Below are 24,838 nucleotides of genomic sequence, written 5' to 3' on the forward strand. Positions count from 1 at the left end.
ACATACACATATGTCCACAGGTACATGTATGTGTATAATACCTTTGTTTTATATGTATTAATCATTTTGTATTTATAGGTGCTTTTGAATTGTAATAACGTGCTACACATTTTCATTTCTGTATCTAAACTGTTCCACAGATTAACTCCCGTCACTGAGATCATCGTTGTTTAACGTTGGTTCTTTGTTTTCCTGAACATAAATGTTCCCCTTAGTTCATATTGGCTAACTCTGCTTTAGCTTCTGAATGCTGTCAGGAAGTGTTTTATTGTTGATTTTAAACATAAATTACGCTGTATTAAAGTCCACTAAATCTCTGAATTTAAGCACATTTTAATTATTTAACTCTGTAAATAAATAAATAAATGAAATGTGCGGTTATGGAGCTGGGCGCAAAATAAGCGCTGAATAGCGATCCGGAAAGGTGTCACAGGGCCGTCGAGATGCAACAAGTTGAAGCCTCTCACACGACTCAGGCCACTCGACACTCGGTGAACCCCGCTGCCTTGCTCAATGACCCGGACAAGCCACCGTCTGCTGCAGCCGGTCCCTCCTGCAGCCGTAACAACGCGGCCAACGCTGCCAACGCCAGCAGCAGCTGTGCAGCGGCGGCCGGCCCTGCTGCCGCTCTCACTCGCGATAGAAACGTTCACTTATTCCAGCATTTACCTTTAAGTTTTATTCAGCTGGTGTTCAATAAATCATAGTCGGCACCCAGAGGTGTCAGGGACGTGTTCCTGACTGCGGACTGTGAAGATGAAGACAGCCACTGTTTTCAAATTGCAGAAAGCCTTCATCCTCTTTTTTTTGAAAGCACACACTGGGATGGCAGCGAGCGAGGAGCGACTGTGAACGACCGACTGGAGCGTGCATGCAGAATAAAACGGGGATCTGCAGTGAATTTTTATTGCTGTGTGGAAGTGATGTAAAATCACATTACTTGAGTACGGGAGGGGGGTTAAGTAAAACCCCTGGGAGGTCCACTTGAGAAATATAAAGTCCAACTGGGGCATCAGCGTTGTCTCAGACCGGCTCGCTGCATGGGAGAAGAGTATATTAAGTGAGTCATTCACTTATAAACTGAGTCCTGAGTGAGTCAGAGAAGGTAACGGCTGAAAGATGCTCCGTTCTTCACTGTTGGATCGTGTCTTGGTTCATCGGGGGCTGCGCTCAAGTACTGAATACTACGGTGGCCGAGACCCGCCATTGCTGAAAATAAAAGTAAGGCTGCAAACAGAAACAAACGCTGCTGCAAATAAAATAAACGCTTAGCAAATAAAATAAACGCTTAGCAAATAAAATAAACGCTTAGCAAATAAAATAAACGCTGCAAACAAAAAGAAACGCTGCTGCAAATTAAAGAAATGCTGAAAATATAAAGAAACCCCGCTGCATATTAAAAAAAAAACAACAAAAAAGCCACAACGGAAGTGAATTACCGGGGACTGTTTTTGCCGATGCACCGGTGTTTTTATGCGAGAGGACACTGGTGTTGTTGTTTTTGTTGTTTTTATCATTAATAATAATGCCAAGAATAATCTAAAGCTTGTGTAACAATAGTTATTTGTATGAATGTGAAGTTGAAGCTGTGTGTGTGGTGGTCAGGGACTTCTCCTCTCACGTAAAAAACACGGGCGTTTCTTTAATTTGCAGCGGCGTTTGTTTCTGTTTGCAGCGTTACTTTTATTTTCAGCAGTGTCGGGTCTCCGCCACCGTAAAAATAAACGCTTAGCAAATAGAATAAACGCTGCAAACAAAAAGAAACGCTGCTGCAAATAAAAGAAAGGGTGAAAATATAAAGAAACCACGCTGCAAATAAAATAAATCCCTCTGCAAATAAAATAAAAAAACGACGCAAATAAAAAAGCCACAACGGAAGTGAATTACCGGGGACTATTTTTGCTGATGCACCTGGGGCTACATGGTCTAACACATTGAAAAATTACACGTAGCGACGTTAAACACTAACCTTTTCACTTATTGTCTCGTTCGTTCGTTCTTCTTATTCCTCGCTCTTCTTATTTCTTCCTTTTCACTTACGTCCTCTTCGTCGTGTTCTTCTCCTCTCACGTAAAAAACACCGCTGCATCAGCAAAAATAGGCCCCGTAATTCACTTCCGTTGTGGCTTTTTTATTTGCATTGTTTTTTTTTTTATTTGCAGCAGCGTTTATTTTATTTGCAGCGGGGTTTCTTTATATTTGCAGCGTTTATTTTATTTGCAGCAGCGTTTGTTTTTTTTTTGCAGCGTTTTTTTTATTTGCAGCGGCGTTTATTTTATTTGCAGCGTTTATTTTATATGCAGCAGCGTTTGTTTTTTTTTTGCAGCGTTTTTTTATTTGCAGCATCGTTTATTTTATTTGCAGCGGGGTTTCTTCCACCGTAGAATACTCCTGAGAGGACACATTTTGGGCAGTTGGGGTACTTTCTTCATAACCTTGTTTTGTGATGCTGTCACTTGTTCTCCAGTGTCCATATAATACCAGTATCAACAGCATGCACTTCTGTCTACGATGGTTAAAGTTGCGGACAGAATGAATGCTGCACTTCTGGTTTCAATATGGAAGGTTTTACAAACCAAAACTCCATTATATCAGTACAATCAGTTAAGATACAATCTAGAGTCGTATCCATACGCCACTAGGCGGGCAACAATGGGCTGGTTTTCACTTCCTAAGCCAAACACTAATTTTCTGAAGCATACAGTAGATTTTTTTTTAGATTTATTTATTTGCACAGTTAAAAATTACACAAATAAAAGTAACAACTTTCCAAATTAAAGTGCAGGAAGAGGCGAAAACTCAAAGAGCTTATCAGGTGCCTCCACCTATAGTTAACATAAAATTTAATATCATACTTATAAAAACAAAATATACAAATGAGCAGTTAGAAATCTATAGATGTTAGAAATAAATGAAAATTACAAAGAATTTACACAAAAGAAAAATGATCGGATATATGAATAACGATAAAGAGTACAATTTAATAATTAAGAAACAAACAAAAAATAAACGACTAAATAACAAACCAAATGAACACAAACAAAAAATTATTTCAAGGAGATTACACAAGACGATAAAATGTGTCAGTACATCCATTACTTATGCCAGAGCAGTTCCATTTACAAAACACAAATTAAGTGAATATAGTAGGATATAGATCAATGAAATCATGGAATTGTTTACCACTGCCGATGACTAAATTACCACAGAAATCAATATTCAAAAAGCAAATTAAGAAACACCTTGGAATATCATATATATTGGATACCATACATGGTATCATACACACACACTTATACACACACATATACATACTGGACAGGGTGAGGTGTATTTGATCTGATTTTCATGGCCTAGATGATGTTTTACTGTATATTGGAATGTTGCATGTACAGGACTGTCTCAGAAAACTAGAATATTGTGATAAAGTTCTTTATTTTCTGTAATGCAATTAAAAAAACAAAAATGTCATAAATTCTGGATTCATTACAAATCAACTGAAATATTGCAAGCCTTTTATTATTTTAATATTGCTGATTATGGCTTACAGTTTAAGATTAAGATTCCCAGAATATTCAAATTTTTTGAGATAGGATATTTGAGTTTTCTTAAGCTGTAAGCCATGATCAGCAATATTCAAATAATAAAAGGCTTGCAATATTTCAGTTGATTTGTAATGAATCCAGAATGTATGACATTTTTGCATTACAGAAAATAAAGGACTTATCACAATATTCTAATTTTCTGAGACAGTCCTGTGTGTTTTTTTGCTTTAAGATAATGATTTACATGTACGGTAAAGTTTAATGTAGGTTTGTCGTGTTGTTTCGTTTTCTTTCTTTATGTCTTGTTTTTAACTGTATGTTTTAAATGTATTGTTTTTTAATGTGGACCCCAGTAAGACTAGCTGTGTTTAAGGGCATAGCTAATGGGGATCCTTACAAATGTACAAATAAAGAAATAACTTCTGCAGTTGAGCAGCATCTCGTGTAACCGCATCATCTCAGATCACCTGAAACACAATTGAAAAGTGGAATTTTTAACTATTTACAGATTATTTTTTTTAGTTTAATAGTTTTCATACATTTTTAAATGAGCAATAATTAACAAGGAAGTCTTGAATACCTTTTGTAGCTATGAAGCTTTTTGCATGACTTGGTCCATTTAACACCACTGTTGCATAGAGATCATTGGTGACTGTCATCATCATCATCATCATCATCATCATCATCATCATCATCATCATCCTCATCATCCTCATTTCTTCTCATTACGTGTGAGCTGCTAGCTCTCGTGCGTCATTAATTTCCCTATGATCGATCCATGATTGAAAGTCTTGTTTCAGGTCTTTTGCTCAACACAATGAAGCTTGATATCTTCTTTTAAATCTTGAACCGAAATTATTCAGGGCCAGATAATGATTAACAAGTGAGAGACTGATTAGGTTGCTGCTTCTCTGCAACCCCGAATTAATCAGGATGATTTTCCTCATGTGAGCATGCTCTGTTTGCTTTGATAGCATCAGCCTGTCATGAAGATTGTATTAATTGAACAATGACTTCCTGTCTGATATCAGAATGTGGGAAGTTGGATCTGTATCGCCTCTCGGAGATATGCTTTATAACCCGGCTTGTTTTTTAATTTTATGGAGTGATGATACATGTGTACAGGATATTTATCATTACAAGCATTTCTTTGGAGTCTATATACTATATATGGCTGTGTGCCACGTTACACCTCCAGACACAGGCACTCAAGTGTGAATATCAATTAAAAAAGACTGATGTTTTAATGATACTAATTAAAGGTTTTCTACAATAAACATGAAGTACAGCCAGTGTAGCCCATAATTATGCCTCTGAAGGTAGATACACTTTTGCTTTCTTTCTGCTCGCCTCAAAAGCCAGCTTGGTGGTTTATCTTATTCAAACACACACACACACACACACGGGCGCAGAGTTATACTATCCTGTTCTTTGGAGAATCAGAGGCTTTTGTCGCTGTAGGTGTCAGCGATGAGTCACACTGGCAAATTACTGCATTTCAAACAGCTTTCAAATCACTCGCCTTCCAGTCGGGTGGCGCGCTGATAACCGATAACAGTTTTCACTCCAACAAGGAGTTTTGGAGGACTCGTCTTCCCTCCTGTTTGTTTGCCTCCAGGTGTATCTGTAGCGCGGCCTCCGCCAGCGTCAGGCCTACACTCGGTAGGAACAGACGGGAAGTTAAGTGTTGTTGGAAACCAACAAGCCTGCAAAACCGGTAGAAATCCATCTTTTTATACGAGTTGATGGTTCTTTTATTTTTAATTATACAGCCTCAACTTGACTTGTACATGTAGCTGTGGAAAGGAAAAGTAGGAAGTAGGAAAACAGTTCAGGTAAACATCGTGTCCCTCTGTGTTTGAAGCACAGCGTCAGTCAGGACTCTGCTGCTGCAGCCGCGGTGCAGGACACGCCGTGCCGGTGTCGTGCCAAAAAGTGATTGCCTGCCAGAATCTGATTTCTCCCCTGAAAATGGGTCTTTTTACCTGCCAAAAATTGATTGAAGGCCAAATACAGTTAATGAAAGGTTGTTTCTGCCTAAATATGACTTGATCTCATTCTTGAGCTTCATAATCTAAAATCTGACGTTTTAGCGCTATCGCTCAACGGGCTGCTGTGCACGCTCCCGCGGTAGCAACGATGTGCTGCCACTCACTCGCTTTATTTTTGTTAGTAATCTCAGTACTGTGACCACCAAATAATGTGGTTTTCCTGTCCTCCACCTCAACCACAACATCTCGATCTCAGTCTCTGTGAAATTCAGTGGCACGGTGGCTCGACACGTCTCATTCATCCTGACGCCCAAACAGGCTGTAGGCGCCGCTGCACATGCTCAGCAGGCTCATTATATGCAAATACAGTCATGGAGTAGTTTACATTGACCATTTATGGTATAAAGTGGGCGTGTAGAGGGCGGGATATGAGGCGAATTCACGTGCGCAACCTTCCAGCTGGACAGTGATTTATAAAGCGAACATTGCGTGCAAGTGTGCGTGCACACAGTTTTATAAATCCAGATTTTTTTGTGCGCACGCCATTTCCGTCTTTTGAGTGCACGTATACTTTTAGTGTGAATCCTACGCACTCTTTTATTAATGAGGCCCCTGGACTGGTTGTTGTTTGTGTCTCTGCCTATTCACGTTTCTGTTTGTTTCTCTCTTACAGATTCCAAAGGCTTGTGTGCCCGTTGTGTGTTTTCCTGTGTTTCTCTCATTTCAGACTTGCAAAGGATTCCAACAAGCCCCCCCCTCCGATCCCCCTCATATATCTGTTTTAAAAAACTGGCTTATAGACTTCTGGAATGTTATTGCTGGAACCTCTGAGTATTAACAACGTGGCTCTCCCAGAACAGCCCGCAACTCAAACCTTTTTTTTTTTTTTTTTTAAAAAGGTTTTTTTTGGGCTCTAGTGGCCCTTTATTGGAGATGCAGATTGGAAACGGGTAGAGAGAAAGAATGGGGAAGACACGCAGCAAAGGTGCGCGGGCTGGATTCGAACCCGCGACCGCTGCAGGAGGACTGTAGCCTCAATATATGGCCCGCTGCTTAACCCACTGCGCCACCGAGCAGCCCCGCAACTCAAACCTTTGTCCCAGGCCAAGTCCCTTTCACCCCCCCATGTTGGCAAGCTGAGCAGCAGACGGACCGTTATGATGAGAATGAACTGAGGGTGAAGTGAGTTCGCAGGTTAGCATGAGCCAGAAGGGATCGCTGGCGGTAACGGAGATGAGATGGGAGATGAGAAGGTTGCCAGGCTTGTTAGTGCCACCTATTTTGGTGTTTTGGATTAATTGGGTTTGGCAGCTCATGCCAGTATGACCAAAGTTAGATGTGTCAGAGGGTTTGTGCTTCATGCAGTCTTTTATAACCTATTAACATGTTACTTTATGTGTGATATGGACATTTTTCTTCTAAATACACAAGATTCAAGTGTTTTTTTTTTCAAATAGCTTTTAATATGCCAGGTTATGTGGGTCAAGATGACCCATTTAGTGTGTTTACATGGGAAGTTTAATTCCTCTTTAATTCAGAATTAAAATTAAATCCAATTTAAAATGAGTAAAAAATTACCATGTAAACACCTAATTCCGAATGAAAATGGCCATTCCGAATTAAATTTAATTCTGAGGTAAGTGGCTGGTTTATTCTGATTTTGAATCCGAATAGAATAATTCCGCGATCATGTAAACAATCATTCCGCTTTAAATTAATTCCGGTCTTTCTGCGCTGCTCGTTCCCTCGCCCGTCTGTCTCCATGACGCTTATATTCCGCGCTGGGCTTGTTTTCCAAACAAAGTTTCAAGATGGCAGCACGCAGTAAATGCTGGTCAAGAGCAGAGACCATTTATTTAATAAACAGCTTGGAGGACCTGGAAATAATTAAAAGAACAGATGGCTGTCGTGCTGCTGCTTCAAAAATAAAATCAAAACAAATCCAAAAAGGATGCTAATAATGTGGTCCTCTATGTTGTTGCCAATCGAGTAAGTTTGTTTTCTTCTTGTCATGGTTTCTAAGCTTAGGATATGTTTTTACATGGTCACTCACTCAATCAGCCAGACAATCTACTCATTCCCCTCACCTGTGCTTCCCCGCCCGTCTCCACACCTGGTTTCCATGGTCATCAGTTCCCTTTATATACCGGCCCACTTCCACATGCCGGCTGCCAGATTGTCTAGTGTTCATGCCTAGCTTTCCAGCATTCCTGAGTCTGTCTGTTTCTGCCTGCCTGCTACTTTGCCTGATTCCCGGTTTTTGGGTTTTTGCCTGCCCCCTTTGGATTTGTCTGCCTGATCTGCCTGTCTGCCCGGTTTTTGACTCCTGTCTATGTTCGACCTGATTAAAGCTTTTTGGACTCTGTTACTCTGTTTGGTGTTGTGCTTTTGGGTTTCCTGCCTTTTGAGCCGTGACACTTCTGGTAGACTTAAAGACGTCCGCCCCCCCTATCCAATCAGAACCTTCCCAACCCCCAGACCTTAAGTGGAATTGGATAAAGCCGATGAAACGTGTTTTCCATGTAAACCTCAATTCGGAATTACTACTTCCATGTAAACTCGAAGGAAAATAGTTTAATTCTGAATTAAAAAACATCACGTAACCTTGGCCAAAGTGCCACTGACCCCCAAGATGGTCTAATATCTTGACAACTGTCAAGCATAACAGTGTTGTCCAAAACAAAGCTGCCGTTTATCTGATGATGTTTGAAGAGTGGGTGTGTTTCACCAATAACGAGAGTGGCTCGTAACAACATCCTCACGGTGGACGGCATGTGTGCAGAAATGTCCTGAAACGGTGCCAGTCCTCCTGTTCCCAGCACAGTGTGACTTTGTCATCTGTGCCCTCCGGAGCAGTGATTACAAATGATATGGATGCAAGTTAATATGTTAGGTTTTACCGCGTTGCATAAGAGGCATCTGGCGTGGTTACGAGTGTCTTGCATTGAGGCCTTGCACTGCCCTGTGTGTGTGTGTGTGTGTGTGTGTGTGTGTGTGTCAGGGTTGGGTTCAATTCATTTTCAGCCGTGTGTGCGCTGATGCATGTGCCAGGTGTCTACAGGGGAGAGGGGAGGAGATTGATGGTAAGTGCTGATGTCGCACGCCACGATATGAGTCGCCTCATCAACCTCGAATTCATTGCCTGCTCCTGGCCTCCAACGCCATCCGTCACCGGCGCCGCCGCCTTTCTCAGAGGTTGCCATGCACATTTTACAGCTAATATTCAGGGGGGGTAAATAATTTCAGCGTGGGACAACAATCACCACGAGGTAGTGCACATCTCACACCTCCGGATGGGGCCCTGGACTCCCACCATAAGTCTTTTCATAGCCTGCTAGCCGTTTGGCAGCCTCTCGCTGCCCTTATCGTTATTTATATTGGCTTACAGATTCAAGTAGTACTTTTCCACTATATTTATCAGGCCGGATGTGTTAACCCGTCACAGATTACTCGAAAGGATGGCGTTCATTCACAGAGCCGTACGGCGTGAGCGGAGAGACATTATTCTTCCCTGCGCTTGCAAAAAGATTTAAGGAGCTGTGCGTGATAGAAGCCATGCGGTTTAGGAGCTATTTGAATTAATCACCTTGGAGACCTACCTTCCCTCCCTTCAGACATTTCATATTTACTCACTAAATTAAAGAAACTCTCCTCTGTATATTTTATAATGACTTAGTGGTTCATATAAGCTATTTGTTCATTCAAGGAAAAGTGCAGGAAATTGAATAATCTCTCCGGTTGTGGTTCAACTGCTTACGACAGAGATAAATAATGATTTTGTGACCAAGTGGGGGAGTGGTCAGTCCTCAAGTGAGGAGATAAACATTCAGGTTCAGGTTTCTTTGTGCTGTCGTGGGCTGAAGAAGAGCCATAAAATAAAACAGAGTGTGACAGGAACATATCTGATGATCTGTCTGTTTATATGTGTGTGTGTGTGTGTGTGTTTGTGTGTGTGTGTGTGTGTGTGTGTGTGTGTGTGTGTGTGTGTGTGTGTGTGTGTGTGTGTGTGTGTGTGTGTGTGTGTGTGTGTGTGTGTGTGTGTGTGTGTGTGTGTGTGTGTGTTGACTCATAATTAACTCCACCCTTTCAAAAAACGAGTTTATCAAGAGTTGAAGAAATGATGAATGAATGAATGAATGAATGAATGAATGAATGAATGAATGAATGAATGAATGAATTTATTTCAGACAATTACCACAAAAGTGATTGCTAAACACTATTTTACAAAAGAACAATCCCAAACAACATATACATATTAGCCCATCGTTGCAATATATATTTAGGGCCCGAGCACTTACAGTGCGAAGGCCCTATTGTATCTGTAGGAATTTTTCTTTCTTTCTTTCTTTCTTTCTTTCTTTCTTTCTTTCTTTCTTTCTTTCTTTCTTTCTTTCTTTCTTTCTTTCTTTCTTTCTTTCTTTCTTTCTTTCTTTCTTTCTTTCTTTCTTTCTTTCTTTCTTTCTTTCTTTCTTTCTTTCTTTCTTTCACTCTTTCTTTCTTTCACTCTTTCTTTCTTTCTTTCGCTCTTTCGCTCTTTCACTCTTTCTTTCGCTCTTTCTTTCTTTCTTTCTTTCTTTCTTTCTTTCTTTCTTTCTTTCTTTCTTTCTTTCTTTCTTTCTTTCTTTCTTTCTTTCTTTCTTTCTTTCTTTCTTTCTTTCTTTCTTTCTTCTGACGAAAGGAGGGCCTTTTTCTCCCCCTAAACGTGCCCAAAAAGTCACCAAATTTTGCACCCAAGCCAGGCCTGGCGATAAATTTTATATTTAATGGTTTACATTAATGGGCGTGGCCTAATGGCTCAACAGCGCCCCCTAGAAAACTTTGTGCCTCAAGCCCCACAATACGGTTTGTCATACATCCACGAAAATCGGTACACACCTGTATCATGTCCCAACTTAAAGAAAAGTCTCTTGACGCCATGGCCGAAACCAAACAGGATGTCGGCCATTTTGAATTAATCGTGTCATTTTGGCGAAATTTATGCCATTCCTTCGGCAGTTAATACGGCCCGAACCGTAAGGTGCACCCAAGTGTGTTATACATCAAATTGTGCGTCTCCATGCTGTGACTACGCGCATTACTTTTCTCTTAAAGCGTTACCGTGGCGATGCTAGACGCCAAAAAGCGCGCCCCCCCTTCATCTGGTTGGTTCAGACCGAAAAAACTTTGTGCCTCAAGCCCCATAATACGGTTTGTCGTACATCCATGAAAATTGGTACACACCTGTATCATGTCGCAACTTAAAGAAAAGTCTCTTGGCGCCATGGCCGAAACCGAACAGGAAGTCGGCCATTTTGAGCATTTTGAATTAATCGCGTAATTTTGGCACAATTTATTCCATTCCTTCGGCAGTTAATACAGCCCGAACCGTAACCGTGCACCCAGGTGTGTTATACATCAAAATGTGCGTCTCCATCATGCGACTACACGCATTACTTTTCTCTTTCAAAAGTGTTACCGTGGCGACGCTAGACGCCAAAAAGCGCGCCCCCCTTCATCTGATTGGTCCATATTTGACAGTTCCCCAAAAGTCACCAAATTTTGCATGCAAGCCAGACTTGGCGATAAATTTGATATTTCATGGTTTGCATTAATGGGCGTGGCAAAATGGCTCAACAGCGCCCCCTAGAAAACTTTGTGCCTCAAGCCCCACAATACGGTTTGTCATACATCCACGAAAATCGGTACACACCTGTATCATGTCCCAACTTAAAGAAAAGTCTCTTGACGCCATGGCCGAAACCAAACAGGATGTCGGCCATTTTGAATTAATCGTGTCATTTTGGCGAAATTTATGCCATTCCTTCGGCAGTTAATACGGCCCGAACCGTAAGGTGCACCCAAGTGTGTTATACATCAAATTGTGCGTCTCCATGCTGTGACTACGCGCATTACTTTTCTCTTAAAGCGTTACCGTGGCGATGCTAGACGCCAAAAAGCGCGCCCCCCCTTCATCTGGTTGGTTCAGACCGAAAAAACTTTGTGCCTCAAGCCCCATAATACGGTTTGTCGTACATCCATGAAAATTGGTACACACCTGTATCATGTCGCAACTTAAAGAAAAGTCTCTTGGCGCCATGGCCGAAACCGAACAGGAAGTCGGCCATTTTGAGCATTTTGAATTAATCGCGTAATTTTGGCACAATTTATTCCATTCCTTCGGCAGTTAATACAGCCCGAACCGTAACCGTGCACCCAGGTGTGTTATACATCAAAATGTGCGTCTCCATCATGCGACTACACGCATTACTTTTCTCTTTCAAAAGTGTTACCGTGGCGAGGCTAGACGCCAAAAAGCGCGCCCCCCTTCATCTGATTGGTCCATATTTGACAGTTCCCCAAAAGTCACCAAATTTTGCATGCAAGCCAGACTTGGCGATAAATTTGATATTTCATGGTTTGCATTAATGGGCGTGGCAAAATGGCTCAACAGCGCCCCCTAGAATACTTTTCTCTGCCATAACCTTTGAACGGGTTGACATAGAGAGTCGTGGGTGGTGTCATGGGACTCGGTATTGAGTCCTTGACCTTCATTGGCCTGAATTAGCCCCGCCCTTTCTTCTGATTGTTTGTCCCTATTTTCTGCTATAACTTTTGAATAGTTTGACATAGAGAGTCGTGGGTGGTGTCATTTCTGATATGCTTATGGGGGGCGGTGGCCATGAGTGCGAGGGCCCGTTCATCGCTGCTTGCAGCTTTAATTATTATTTAGATTTAAATGTACTTGTAGCCAACAGTGATACACAAGGCCTGTTTGGCCCAGAGATCTGCTGCTCTGTTGAGGTTAAATCCGCTGATGATGTCATCACGAGCAGGTTTCATATTGTCTTCAATAGAAATGTAAATGTTTAAACGTATATATCTGTCCAGAACGTGTGTTTCATCACCGGGGTATTTCTGGTATGCTTAAAGAACACATGCCGTTGATTAATTCAGGGGGTGATTCATCCTCGCGAAAAAGCAGGTCAGATACAGTTTTAACTTCAAATTCAAATCTCGACGAAAAGACCAAAAATAAATGGCCTCGATCTCTAAAAATAAACACACGAGACACGAAGAGCAAATTAAAACTGATCAGATTAATACAGAATCCTGCGGTTTCCAGCGAGAGAGACGGAGCCCCGGATGGAGCTGTGGATGAGCGTGTAGGCGACGAGGTCCTGCGCTGCCACCCAGGCCCGGATGGCTCTGCTTTGTGTTGCAGGAACCTCACGGTGCAATTACTGGTCGTTCCCTCCTCTGACGAAGCTGCCGTGGGCGGAAAGAGCTTCTGTTAATCACGAGCTGTGTTTTATCACTCGCAGGTAGGGCCCTCAGCTGCTCGGCCCCCCCCAGCCTGCATCACCATGATTGTGGACAGAATTCGAGCATCCATCTCCCCCACTATCTCCCGGTTGTCGGAAACATGCCGATTCTTCACCTCTCCGTCGTGACCTGCAGCTCTGCTGGGTTCAGTATCGACGGAGGAGGAGAGAAAGTTAATTAAAAGCATCAAAGAGCCGTCCGCTTGTCGTCGCTGCCTCGTGTACGAGGGGGGGGTGGGGGGTCCTCCTCTCCACCTCCTCTGAGGGTTTATTTGTCTGTAATGTACATTACCGTAAGAGGGGGGGGGGGGCTCTGTCCACGCATGATGGAGCGCACGTTACAAAGGAGATTTGATTGTTATTTGTCTGAAACATGCAAAAGCATAAAAAACAACTTTGTATATAATAATGTTAAACAAATAGAACATTGCGATGAAGTGCAAGTTTGAGAAGGAGCTGAAGGAGCAAAACATATCAAGTTCAGCCCCCCTTATATTGTCATATGGTATATAATACCATTATATATAAAATACAATTATGTATGTATGTATGTATGTATGTATGTATGTATGTATGTATGTATGTATGTATGTATGTATGTACATGTATATGTGTGTATATATACACATATATATAATATGTATGTATATGTGTGTATATATGTGTATATATATATATATGTATATATATACACATACATATATATATATATATATATATATATATATATATATATATATATATATATATACATATATATATATATATATATATATATATATATACTGTATGTGTGTATATATACACATATATATAATATGTATGTATATGTGTGTGTATATGTGTATATATATATATATATATATATATATATATATATATATATATGTGTATATATATATATATATATATATATATATATACTGTATGTGTGTATATATATATATATATATATACTTATATATATATACATATATATATATATATATATATATATATATATATATACTGTATGTGTGTATATATGCGCGTGTATGTATGAATGTAAATGTGTGTGTGTATATATATATATATACTTATATATATACATATACGTATATATGTATATATATATATATATACATATATATATACATATATATGTATATATATATGTATATGTATGTGTGTGTATATATATATATATATATATATATATACACACACACATTTACATTCATACATACACGCGCACACACAAAGTATGTGTATATCTGTTTTTTTGGTGCCTTTTTCCCTTTTTTTAATTGTGTGTGCGTGTGCGTGTGCGTGTGTGTGTGTGTGTGTGTGTGTGTGTGTGTGTGGTGTTAAACCAGGCAGGCTGGAGTGTGAGTCAGTGCGGGGGTTTGGACATGCGGCGAGGGTAAAGGGCCGGCTAATGCTGAGTGGCAGCTGATAATGCCAGACCGTTCTATCAGCATCTGCCCTGCAGCCCCGCGTTACCTCTCCCAGGAAACCTCTCCCAGCACTGGAAACCTCTCCCAGCGCTGGAAACAAACCTCTCCCAGCGCTGGAAACCTCTCCAGCGCTGGAAACCTCTCCCAGAAACATCCCACGACCCACGGGGAGCCGTCTGTTGGGGGGAATCTCATCAAACAGGCCTGATGTGGAGCCCAGAGGCATCGATACAAATTACACCTCCTTCTGATGTTTGCTCGTCTCATCTGCAGCCGCTAAACACATATTTGCACTCAGAGACCGAGTAAAACTGTACCTCGGAGAAACAACAAACAAACAAAAACAACGATCTGATTTAGTCCCCAGAGCACATGAGCGTGTTTCCTCGCCTGAATCTGTCATTGCATCTCAGAGACTTGGATGATATTTACCTGTGTTGTTTTTCTATTTTTTAATCAGGACACACCACCGTTTTACAATTAGGAAAGGCAAGTTTATTTTCATAGCACAATTCAACACAAGGTTATGGATAAGTCAGGAGCCTTTCCTGTCATGTTTCACATCTTGCCTCCTGGATACTTCACCTAATTGCCAATCTAGAATAGAATAGAATAGTTCGGTAACACTTTATAATAACTACACACTATTAAGCATTAGTTAAGCATTAGTTAAGCATCAGTAAATGCTTAATTGATCATGAATTCATCATTAGTAACGCATTATTCATACATTACTAAGCATTAATACACACAGTTATAAACCTTACAACTATACACTATTAAGCATTAGTAGGATGCTTAATTGATCATGAATTTATCATTTGTATAGCTGGATTCTCATACTTTGTAAATGATAGGTTCACTATTTATAAATAAGTATTATATGTGTTACCAATAGTTCCTTTATAGTCATTCAAAACATACATCAAAAATGCACATTAGAATGAAATTTTGGTGCATTGTTACGTCATCATACTCGGTAGGAAATGTAAAATTTCGTTTATTTGTATGGCACAATTCAACACAAGGTAATTCAAAGTGCTTTACATCAACATTAAAAGCGGCAAGACACAATTAAACAGTAAATAACAAATAAAATGAAATAAAATAATAAGAAAAGAGGTAAAATAATAAAAAGCACAAGTTGTTAAAGAGTAAGGGCAGCAGAGTACAGCAGGTACATCTCATTCTTACAAGAATTACGTTTCTATACGGTCAAAAACGTACAAACACCGGGTCAAATACATTTAGTTGGCCTCATCTGACTGACACCTGCTGCTAATATCCAATTAACCTTAAAACATCACTGTAACCCTTGTCTACCTGAGCAGAATGTCCAGATATGAACATAAAGGCCTCGATCTGACGGGAAACTCACTCTTTTTGGGTTCTGATGTCTTAAAGGCGACAAACACAGGACTTGAGTTTGGCTTGAATGTTGTGAATGAGCTTGTTTTTTCTACGGTAATAACAGAGTAGTTACGTCTTACTTCAACTTCAGCGCACCAGGAAAAGTGCAACAACAGAAACGAATGAACGTTTATTGGCCTTGAGCCACAACACACACGAACCATTAGGGGAGTCCTTGGGGATGACTGGTTAATGGTGGAAGTGGATGTTGTTTTTACTTCCTAATAAAATAAAAGTCCCCAGAATGGAAGTAAAAAAAAGAAAAGAGCTGGTACCTGCAGCGGAGCTCCGATCCTCATCGTGATGTTCCAGGTTCTTCAGGCGGACTCTTGTCGGCTCTGCATCGCTGCACGACAGCAAAGCTGCTGAGTTTCCCCTTTTCACCTTGTTAATGATCAGAATTATAGCCAAAGACCATAAAACCATTCACTTAGAAAAGCTTTTAGCTATCAGTGCAACTTGGTTTTAAGGGTACGGAACGGCACGCTGAAATAATGCGTATCTAATGCATGAGTCATGATGACTTTATACATCCAGGAATGATGCAGGATGTGCTGAGTTTAGTTTGGGTGAGGGGTTCCATATGTCTTGAACGGGTTGAAATGCGTCTAAAGACCTTTTAAGGGGATGATTATGACCTGATTATTAGAGACTTGTTCACCCTACTCACTACCACTTCACCCTCAAAATGAAGCCACAGGCGTAGGGCCCTTGTAATCTTCCCTAGGGATTGGGACACCACTTGCTACGTCACTGCGTGGTTTAAGTTCGGGTACGTAAGCGACTGCGTAGTTACGTTTGCACAAACGTCACACCATATCAGGAAGCCCAGAGCTAAAAGCTGTTTTAATTTCTGCTGTAGCGCTGTTAATATGCCACTTTATTAAGTTTTAATATTTTTTCAGGTGTAAAAGTAATCGTTAAGATCCCCAACCTGGGCTCAGTTTATCCAAATAACGCCTGTCCGATGTTTTCGGGGATGAGAAGAGCCGCCGGCTAAAGGCTGATTTATGGTTCCACGTTAAATTGACGCAGAGCCTACGGCGTAGGTTACGCGGCGACGCGCACCGTATGCAGCCAGTCGCCACCTAACCTTCGCCGTAGGCTCTGCGTTGGTGTAACGCAGAACCATAAATCAGCCTTTATTCTGGCGAGATCTGAAAAAACTTGTTCACAGGCTGCCAATTAGGGTCATTTGGTGACGCGCCTCTGAAGAATCAATTACTTACATCTGTAGCTTCAGATACAAAAGTGGCACGTAGTTTCCAGGGACCCGTTTTCTCCCTCAGCCTGATTGCCGGGGCTTTTTGTGTGGAGGTGGCCCCGACCTCGTAGGTTACACGGCGATGCGCACCGTACGGCGCGCGTTGCCGCGTAACCTACGCCGTAGGCTCTGCGTTGGTGTAACGCGGAACCATAAATTAGTTTTTATTCTGGCGAGATCTGAAGAAACTTTGCAACAACGGGCAAGCGAGTGATTATGTACATTCACTGAGTAAATATTATGAAAGTAAAATATATATTTCTCGCTAGAAATGTAATCAAAACGCATTTTTATGCAGAAACTAACTCAAAATATAGATTTTTTTCGCAAAAAAATTAGGAATGTCCGCCATGTTTTTTTGTTTGATTCAATATGCAAATGATGACGTAAAGCATTCTGGGAAATTTTTCTGGCCCTCGGTCGGTGAGTCAGTATCTAAAATCCCTCGCTGTGAAGGGCTAGATTCATACACACTAGCCCTCGTTATGCACACTACCCCTACATGCAAAGAGCTGCCCGTCCTGGTCCTGGTTCTGCTGGATGTCTCCATTTATATGAATGCAAAAGTAAAGATATTATATTTATTTCATTCAAATTAACTGGTTTCTTTGTGAAGAAAATCCAAAGACGGCGCTCTGATCGTCACTCCTGAGTAGCTCAGCGTCTCTTTCTGCATCCCTACGGCAGATAATCGCATAAACTCCAACAGAAACTTCATTTTAGCACAAAAAAAAACAACAATAAACTTGATGATGCATCTGAAAGGGCGGAGACGTGGAAGCTACCGGTTCACCCGGTTTAGTGAAAAATTCTCATTCCCACAACTGTAAATGATCCCAGCCGATATGAAATATCTACTTAGAGATAGATATAATTCATATTGGTTGTATGTACATATTTTTCAGTCTCTCTCTTATTTTAACATTCTATATTCAAACTTCAAACTTAAAATTACATATATTTTTTCTTGTAACAGATTACTACTTGCAAAGATTACTTTTGTAATACTGTATTTGACCCGATCTTTGTACGTTTTGACCTATAGAAACTTAATTCTTGCCATTTTAAGAATGAGATGTACCTGCAGGATCTACTGCCCTTACTTTTTAAAAACTTGTGCTTTTTATTATTTTATTATTCTATCTCTTATCATTTTATCTCATTTTATTTGTTATTTACTGTTTAATTGTGTCTTGCCGCTTTTAATGTTGATGTAAAGCACTTTGAATTACCTTGTGTTGAATTGTGCTATACAAATAAACTTGCCATGCCTAAATTTTACATTTCATACCGAGTACGATGACGTAACAATGCACCAAAATTTCATTCTAATGTGCATTTTTGATGTATGTTTTGGATGACTATAAAGGAACTATTCTATTCTACTCTACATTGGCAATTAGGTGAAGTAACCAGGAGGCAAGATGTGAAGCATGACAGGAAAGGCTCCTGACTTATCCATAACGGCTATTCACGTGTTCATATCTACACTCCTCTTATATGTTCCCCACATATAGAGAAACAACTGGAAAGTTAATTACAGGCAGCAAAAGAGACAATAAAGGAGGAACTACATTCAGCATTTGCACTTAATTACCTTCAGCTCTCCGGGCAATGAAACTACAGCCGGAAAAACCCAGCTGTGGCTGAGATTGTGTCGTCACACAGATGCGTATTTACTTCAGTCTTGCAACACCAGAACTGCAGTCTACAAATGCAACATGAAGATGATTGGATGTTACAGCAGCAGCTGTCTCACTGTTTCACAACACATTGAGAAATATCTGACACTGTCAAGAAGAGACAGTCCTAAATCATATAACTGATTATTTAACGGCATTAAACTCAATACGCAACAAAAATATATACAGCCATAGTTGAGAGATATGAGAGACGTCGATGCATTTAATTATCATACATCACTTTAACATTTACTTGCCCTCATTGTAAAGTGTTATTGATTCAAGCACAAATGCTCATTGACTCGTGTCTGTTGTTTGAAAGAGAATGCTGATGAGAGGCCAACATTAAACTGCGCAGTCTGTCTCCGTAGCCGAGGCAGAGCGTTCAGAGATGATAGCAGGCAGGGTGGGGAATTGTGCGGTCCTTGGAAAAAAATTGGGATGAAACAGAGCAGAGAAAAAACGCCGCCCTGCTTGTGGCCCGCGTGCCACATGCAGAGGGGTCGGGGCCACCTCCAGAAACAAAAAGCCCCGGCAATCAGGCTGCGGGAGAGAAAAACGGGCCCCTGGAAACTACATGCCACTTTTGTGTCTGAAGCTGCAGATGCAAGTAATTGATTCCTCAGAGGCGCGTCAGCAAATGACCCTAATTGGCAGCCTGTGAACGAGGTCACTCTGTATCCCCCCCTCTTTTTCTCTCTCTCTCTCCCGAGTGGGAAGAGAAGAAGAAGAAGGAAGCAGCCATGATGAGAAAGATGAAACATGCTATAACCTTTAATATGTGAGAAGCAAAAATTGCTCTGCAGCAGCTCTATGGCTACAATTTTCCCTTTTCATTCAGGAAAAGTACTATTTCATTCATGCCATTTCCGTTCATTCATCAGCTGTGGGCCAGCCTAGACTCACAGTGCCATCTCCCCACCAACATTCTTATCAATGGAAGTGACGTCAGCACTGCCTGCAGATGGGGGGGGGGGGGGTCACGTGGCCCAATGAGGGTATATACAATAAAGTTGCGCTGGCCGTGGTGCTGAAAACATTCACTCAATTGTACATTAGAGCGAGTGCCGCGGCGATACAATCACACCTTACAACTAAATAAACGTCCGGGGTTTTTTTTTATTCTCCTCCTGATTTCGGCCACTATCTGAAGAGAGAAGGGGGGGAACATAAATTCTCTCAGGTGTCCACTATTCGTGATATAATCTTGGCTTTTCCCGAGCGTTTCGAGTTCCACCACTTGCCCACCCCCCCAGTGGGACTCCAGGTAAGTGAAACTAAATCTCATTTTGTGTCATTCACAGTCTGACCGGGTAGATTAGGACGTCGTTTTGATCTTTCCGTTTTGTAATCCTTTTTAATTTTTTTTTTTTTGCTACATTTTTCAATTATGTTTTCAGAGAGAGAAGGGCGTGTTTGATGCTCGTGGTGTCAAAATTCTCCTTTTGAATCGCAACTTTAGCAGTGAAATTAATTACTATCCTGCCACAGTATTGTTGATTGCCTATAATTCAAATATAGACCCATTTTTTAATGTGTCATTGGGCTAATATTCATTTATTAATTCATATATATTCATCTGATCAAGTATATGTTCATAACTATTTCCAATTTATTTGAACTCTTTTACAAAGCTAAAAAAACTAGTATTTTTTCATTTTTAATAACGAGTTTATATAAAACGTTTATGCCTATGCTACGAAACAGATCACCAAATTCTCTCAATTAAAAAACGAAAAATTAGAATCCCTTATTCTGTTATTTTTGGGGCGTTGATCGCAGAAATAAGTCACCAACAGCTGCAACTAATTACGATTAATAAATACAAATGCGCAGCAGATTCTCAGTATCCTATTATTTCCTCAATAATTTTTTTTACGTCAACATAAAGAAAATAATGAATATAATCGGATTATTTTTTTTAAAGAAAGGAATCTCGAAATTGCAAGCTTCAAACTGTCAGTTTTCATTGATCAGCTTCTTAATTACAGTTTTACCAATAATACTAGATTCGTTGTCTTATTAACTCGATTTGTTTCGTTTCGTACCCGACGGATCTCGTTTTATATATATGTAAAAAATAATCTTAATGTGGTTATCCTTGCTGAAATATTGGTGCTTGTCTGCATTCCTCCGCTGGCACTGGTGGGAAAACGTGCCACGCAAAGACAAAGCGGCGCATCCTCGGGGGTTTTGCTCCCCCTCTTTTTTGCTCTCTCGCGCAAAAAAAAAAAAAAAAACAAGAACCCCATCGCGAAAATTCACCACCCTGTGGGTTTACAGTTTGGACGGAGCGCGCAGGGACCGCAGGGTTAAATTAGTGAGCCGTAGCCAGCGGCTTTACGCATGACTTCCCGGTGCGTGGCTCCGTTTGCGCCAGTTTCCCGTCACTGCGCTCCGGTGCGCGTCGTGCCAAAAAAAAAAAATCCGGGCTGAGACAGAGCCAGAGGTCGGATCAGTGATCAGTGTGAAGGTTTTAGATTTATTCTTAGAGAAAATGGACAGTGCGCGCGTCCTGGTTGCGCTGGTTTGGAGGGAGAGGTGAGAGATTTTTAATTGTTCCAACCCTAGAATAAACCGACCATCGGGAACGTGTTTAATGTAGAAACAATCTGCTTGTTTGAATGTGGACATGGACAGAATATATACCAAAATACCAAAGAATGTGTTATTTTCAATCCATTTGTCGCAAAGGGTAAATTCAATTAATGGATTAATGCGCATGAGGACAAAAAAAAAGGAAAATGTCCATTGGTTAGGTTCTTAATCGTTCTGTGTAAGAAGCTCCGCGCGTAATTACGCAGTAAATCGAAGGCTGACACAACATTGGCATTTTATTTTGTTTTATACAAATATATCGGAACAGATTTTCCTGTAATAACATTCTTTGCATTTGTTGTGGCTCAGTACTCTTCTGTTTTGCTGTCAAACATTTATACAATTAAAGAAAAATAATGATTTCAGTGTTAATTACTTCTGAATGGGGATTTTCTGGAAAATAGATCAAATTTAATACATTAGAAACTTGTATTCTGGGTTTTTTAAAGGAAAACTGTTTTCTTTTTAAACTGAATTTGTGCACATTAATACATAATATGTGCATTTTATTCAATGTGCATTTGAATAAAATGCACATTGAATGCATTTGAATAAAAAGTGCATTTATGTGACATCCGTTGTTGAAATTTCAAAGAAAAAACGACGAGGCGATGTATGACTCATTTCTAATGTCTTTCCTCTCTCTCTTTGCCGTTTTCTCCTCTTCCTCTCAGGTGCTTTGCCTCCCTCCTGCCGGTTCTGCGTGGTCATGACCTGTCATCCCACCTCTTCCACAGCCCGCCTCGTCCTATTGGTCCTGCTCACCGTCACTCCGCAGCTGGCTGGCGCCGCCCCCGCCCCGGCGCGGGGGGAGGTGGGGGAGGGCCGGGCGGACGCTCGCACCCGGACAGAGCACAGAGAGCGCGGCCCCTCCCCGGCCCAGAGCCCGCCGGGCCCCGACGCCGACGACGACGCCGCGTCGCCGGACCGGGGTCGGGGCCCGGGGCAGCACAACCGGTCAGGTGAGGCGCCGGACCCGGCGGCGGTGCTGGCCGTCCTCCTGGAGGCGCTGGACCACCCGGGGCGGGGCGAGAACACGGACTGGGAGGAGGAGGAGGAGCTGCCCTCCATCGACGGCTCGGAGGGGGGCGAGATGAGAAGAGCGGAGGAGACGGAGGAAGAGGAGGAGGAGGAGGAGGCGGATAAGACGATTGAAACGTTAATTCTAGACCATCTGACAGCCGTTCAGGGCGACGACGACGTGAAGGACGGGGATGAACCCACAAGGTCGGAGGAGGCGCCCAGGTGGTCTGTGAAGGTCGCGGGTCCCGATAATTTAAGCGAGGGCGAGAGAAAAGAAGGGGAGGAGGAGAGGAGTGATTCAGACAAGGTGAGATACGCCTCCGCCTCCCAGGAAGACGAGCCCTCGCTGGAGCGCAAGATCCGCGGCTACTTCCAGAACATCGACCTGGGTCTGCAGGACAACGAGATCCTGCCGCCGCTGAAGGGCTACAAGGCCTACAACACGCAGCTGGCGCGGGCCGGCAAGAAGCAGCACTGGCAGGAGAACGCGGGCCGCGACCGGCCCGTCAAGGGCGGCAACTTCATGGACGACTTCGAGGACGCGGAGGGCGAGGAGCTGGAGGAGGAGGTGGAGGAGGAGGAGCACATGCAGGAGGAGGCCCGGGCCCGGGCGGAGAAGCAGGAGGTGCTGCGGCAGCAGGAGGAGGCGGAGCGGGCGCGGGAGGAGGAGCAGCGGCTGGCCGACATCGCCTCGGACATGCTGCTGCAGTACATGGGCCGCAAGCAGCAGAGCTTCCTCAAGACGCGGGTGAAGAGCAGCAACACGGCCGAGGACAAGCGCTCGGAGGAGGTGCCGCCCGACGAGGACGACCTGGACCAGCAGATGATCGACCGGCTGATCGAGATCAGCAGCAAGCTGCACCTGCCCGCCGACGACGTCATCGAGATCATCAGCGACGTGGAGGAGAAGAAGAAGAAGAGGAAAGAGCTGCAGCAGCAGCCGATGGGCGGGCTTGCCGCGGCGCCGCGCTTCAGGCCCCTGGTACCACCGCCGCTGGCCGCCCCGCCGCTCTACCACTACGCCGCGCCCAAAAAACCCAAAAAGGCGCCGTACAAGTCCAACAAATCCAACAAGAAGTGGTACAAGGACAAAGGCAAGTCGTACAAGCAGGACTTCTGGTACAAGCCGCAGAAGCAGCTCGACTACTGGTACAAGCCGCAGAAGCAGTTCCTGGCCTTCCCCTCTTATCCCTACTACCAGAAGCCGTACCGCGCCTACTACCCCGTCTACTTCCCTTCCTACCCCAAGCAGCAGTACTACGGCAAGCCCCCGCCCAACAGAGACCCGGCCTTCGGCCCCCAGGACCTGGACCTGGACCTGGAGCCCCCGCGGCGCCGGCACCGAGCTGGGGGCAAGAGCCGCGGGCCGGCCTGGCGGCAGCAGCCCCCGCCCCGCCTCCCCGTCACGCCGTACATCTCTAACTATATCCTCCCTCACCCACGGACCTACCAGCCCCTGCCCCCGCCCAAGCCGGTCATCGCCCCCCGGAGGGGCAGGCAGCCCCCGTTCTTCTACCCGCAAGCCACGCCGGCCGAGGACTACGAGGAGGACGGGCTGCTGCCCCAGCTGGACAGCGAGGAGGAGCTGGAGAACTTTATCGAGAGGATCTACATGAAGCGCAGAATGTATTGAGACTAGTCTTTCTTTTCTGGACTATGTCAGACTGTGACTGACGAAGGAGGGGGCAAGATTTAAAGTAGCTGGGGGAAAAAGCTAAAGCTAAAGCTGAGGTGACTTGAAGGACTCTGAAAAGTTTCGAGTCAGATGGAAATGTTGAAAAGTGTGATGAGAAAAAAAGTTTGATTTCCGTTGTAATTCACCGTACTTTTCTTGATTTTCTCAGTCGGCGGCGGGGGGTTTGTTTGTCGGAGGTGCCGCTTTAAGCTCCCCGTGACCATGTTCAGCCTCTTGATCCGTTTACATTTTTGAAAACAGAACGTACCCTGGTGTACGTCTGCCTCCATTCAGGTCGGCCTGACGCCCTGAATATCTCAACACACACACACACACACACACACATCCGCCCACGTTTACAACATCACTTTGTATCTTTAATTTTATATTCAGTGTCATATTATTATAAAACTAAAGCAGTTCGATGATTTCTTACCGATAAAAGAAGAGAAGTGAACGATGCTACTGTCGCATGTTGACAGTTTTGTTGTGTTTTAATGTGTGTAGATGCCTTTTCTTTTTCCACGATTCGATCAACTTTAAAAAAGCTGCAATTTTAATACACACATTTCAGTTTTCTCAAAGTCCAGATTCAGATTTTTGCCTTACGAGCGCCGTGGTCATCACAACTGCACCCTGCCGTCATCACACGTGGTCCCTTTTTCTTTTTTTTTCTTTTTTTCTTTCTTTTTTTTCTTCTTTTTTTCCTTTTTTTATTTTTTCCTCTCTTTTTCTCTTTTTTTTTCCTTTTTAATCTCGACATTTCAACTTTTTTCTCGAAATTTTGACTTTTTTCTCGAAATTTTGACTATTTCCTCGACATTTCGACTTTTTTCTCAACATTTCGACTTTTTAAATGTTCTTTTTTTATTTCTTTTTTTTTCTTCTTTTTTTCCTTTTTTTATTTTTTCCT

General features: G+C 42.4%; 1 protein-coding gene across 1 annotated transcript; it reads left to right on the forward strand.

Moving 5' to 3' along the window:
- Window positions 1–19,678: 19,678 nt before the first annotated feature.
- On the forward strand, window positions 19,679–24,440 carry si:dkey-175g6.2 (ABC transporter F family member 4). The gene is made up of 2 exons (XM_061739209.1): window positions 19,679–19,896; window positions 21,902–24,440. The coding sequence occupies exon 2, from the start codon at window positions 21,937–21,939 to the stop codon at window positions 23,881–23,883; it is 1,947 nt and encodes a 648-aa protein (XP_061595193.1). The 5' UTR covers window positions 19,679–19,896; window positions 21,902–21,936; the 3' UTR covers window positions 23,884–24,440.
- The last annotated feature ends 398 nt before the right edge of the window (window positions 24,441–24,838 follow it).

Source organism: Cololabis saira, chromosome 14 (genome assembly GCF_033807715.1).
Source record: "Cololabis saira isolate AMF1-May2022 chromosome 14, fColSai1.1, whole genome shotgun sequence".
Taxonomy (NCBI): domain Eukaryota; kingdom Metazoa; phylum Chordata; class Actinopteri; order Beloniformes; family Belonidae; genus Cololabis; species Cololabis saira.

Excerpts from the sequence above, each read along its gene's own strand:
- si:dkey-175g6.2 (XM_061739209.1), top strand. The coding sequence starts at position 21,937 with ATGACCTGTCATCCCACCTCTTCCACAGCCCGCCTCGTCCTATTGGTC.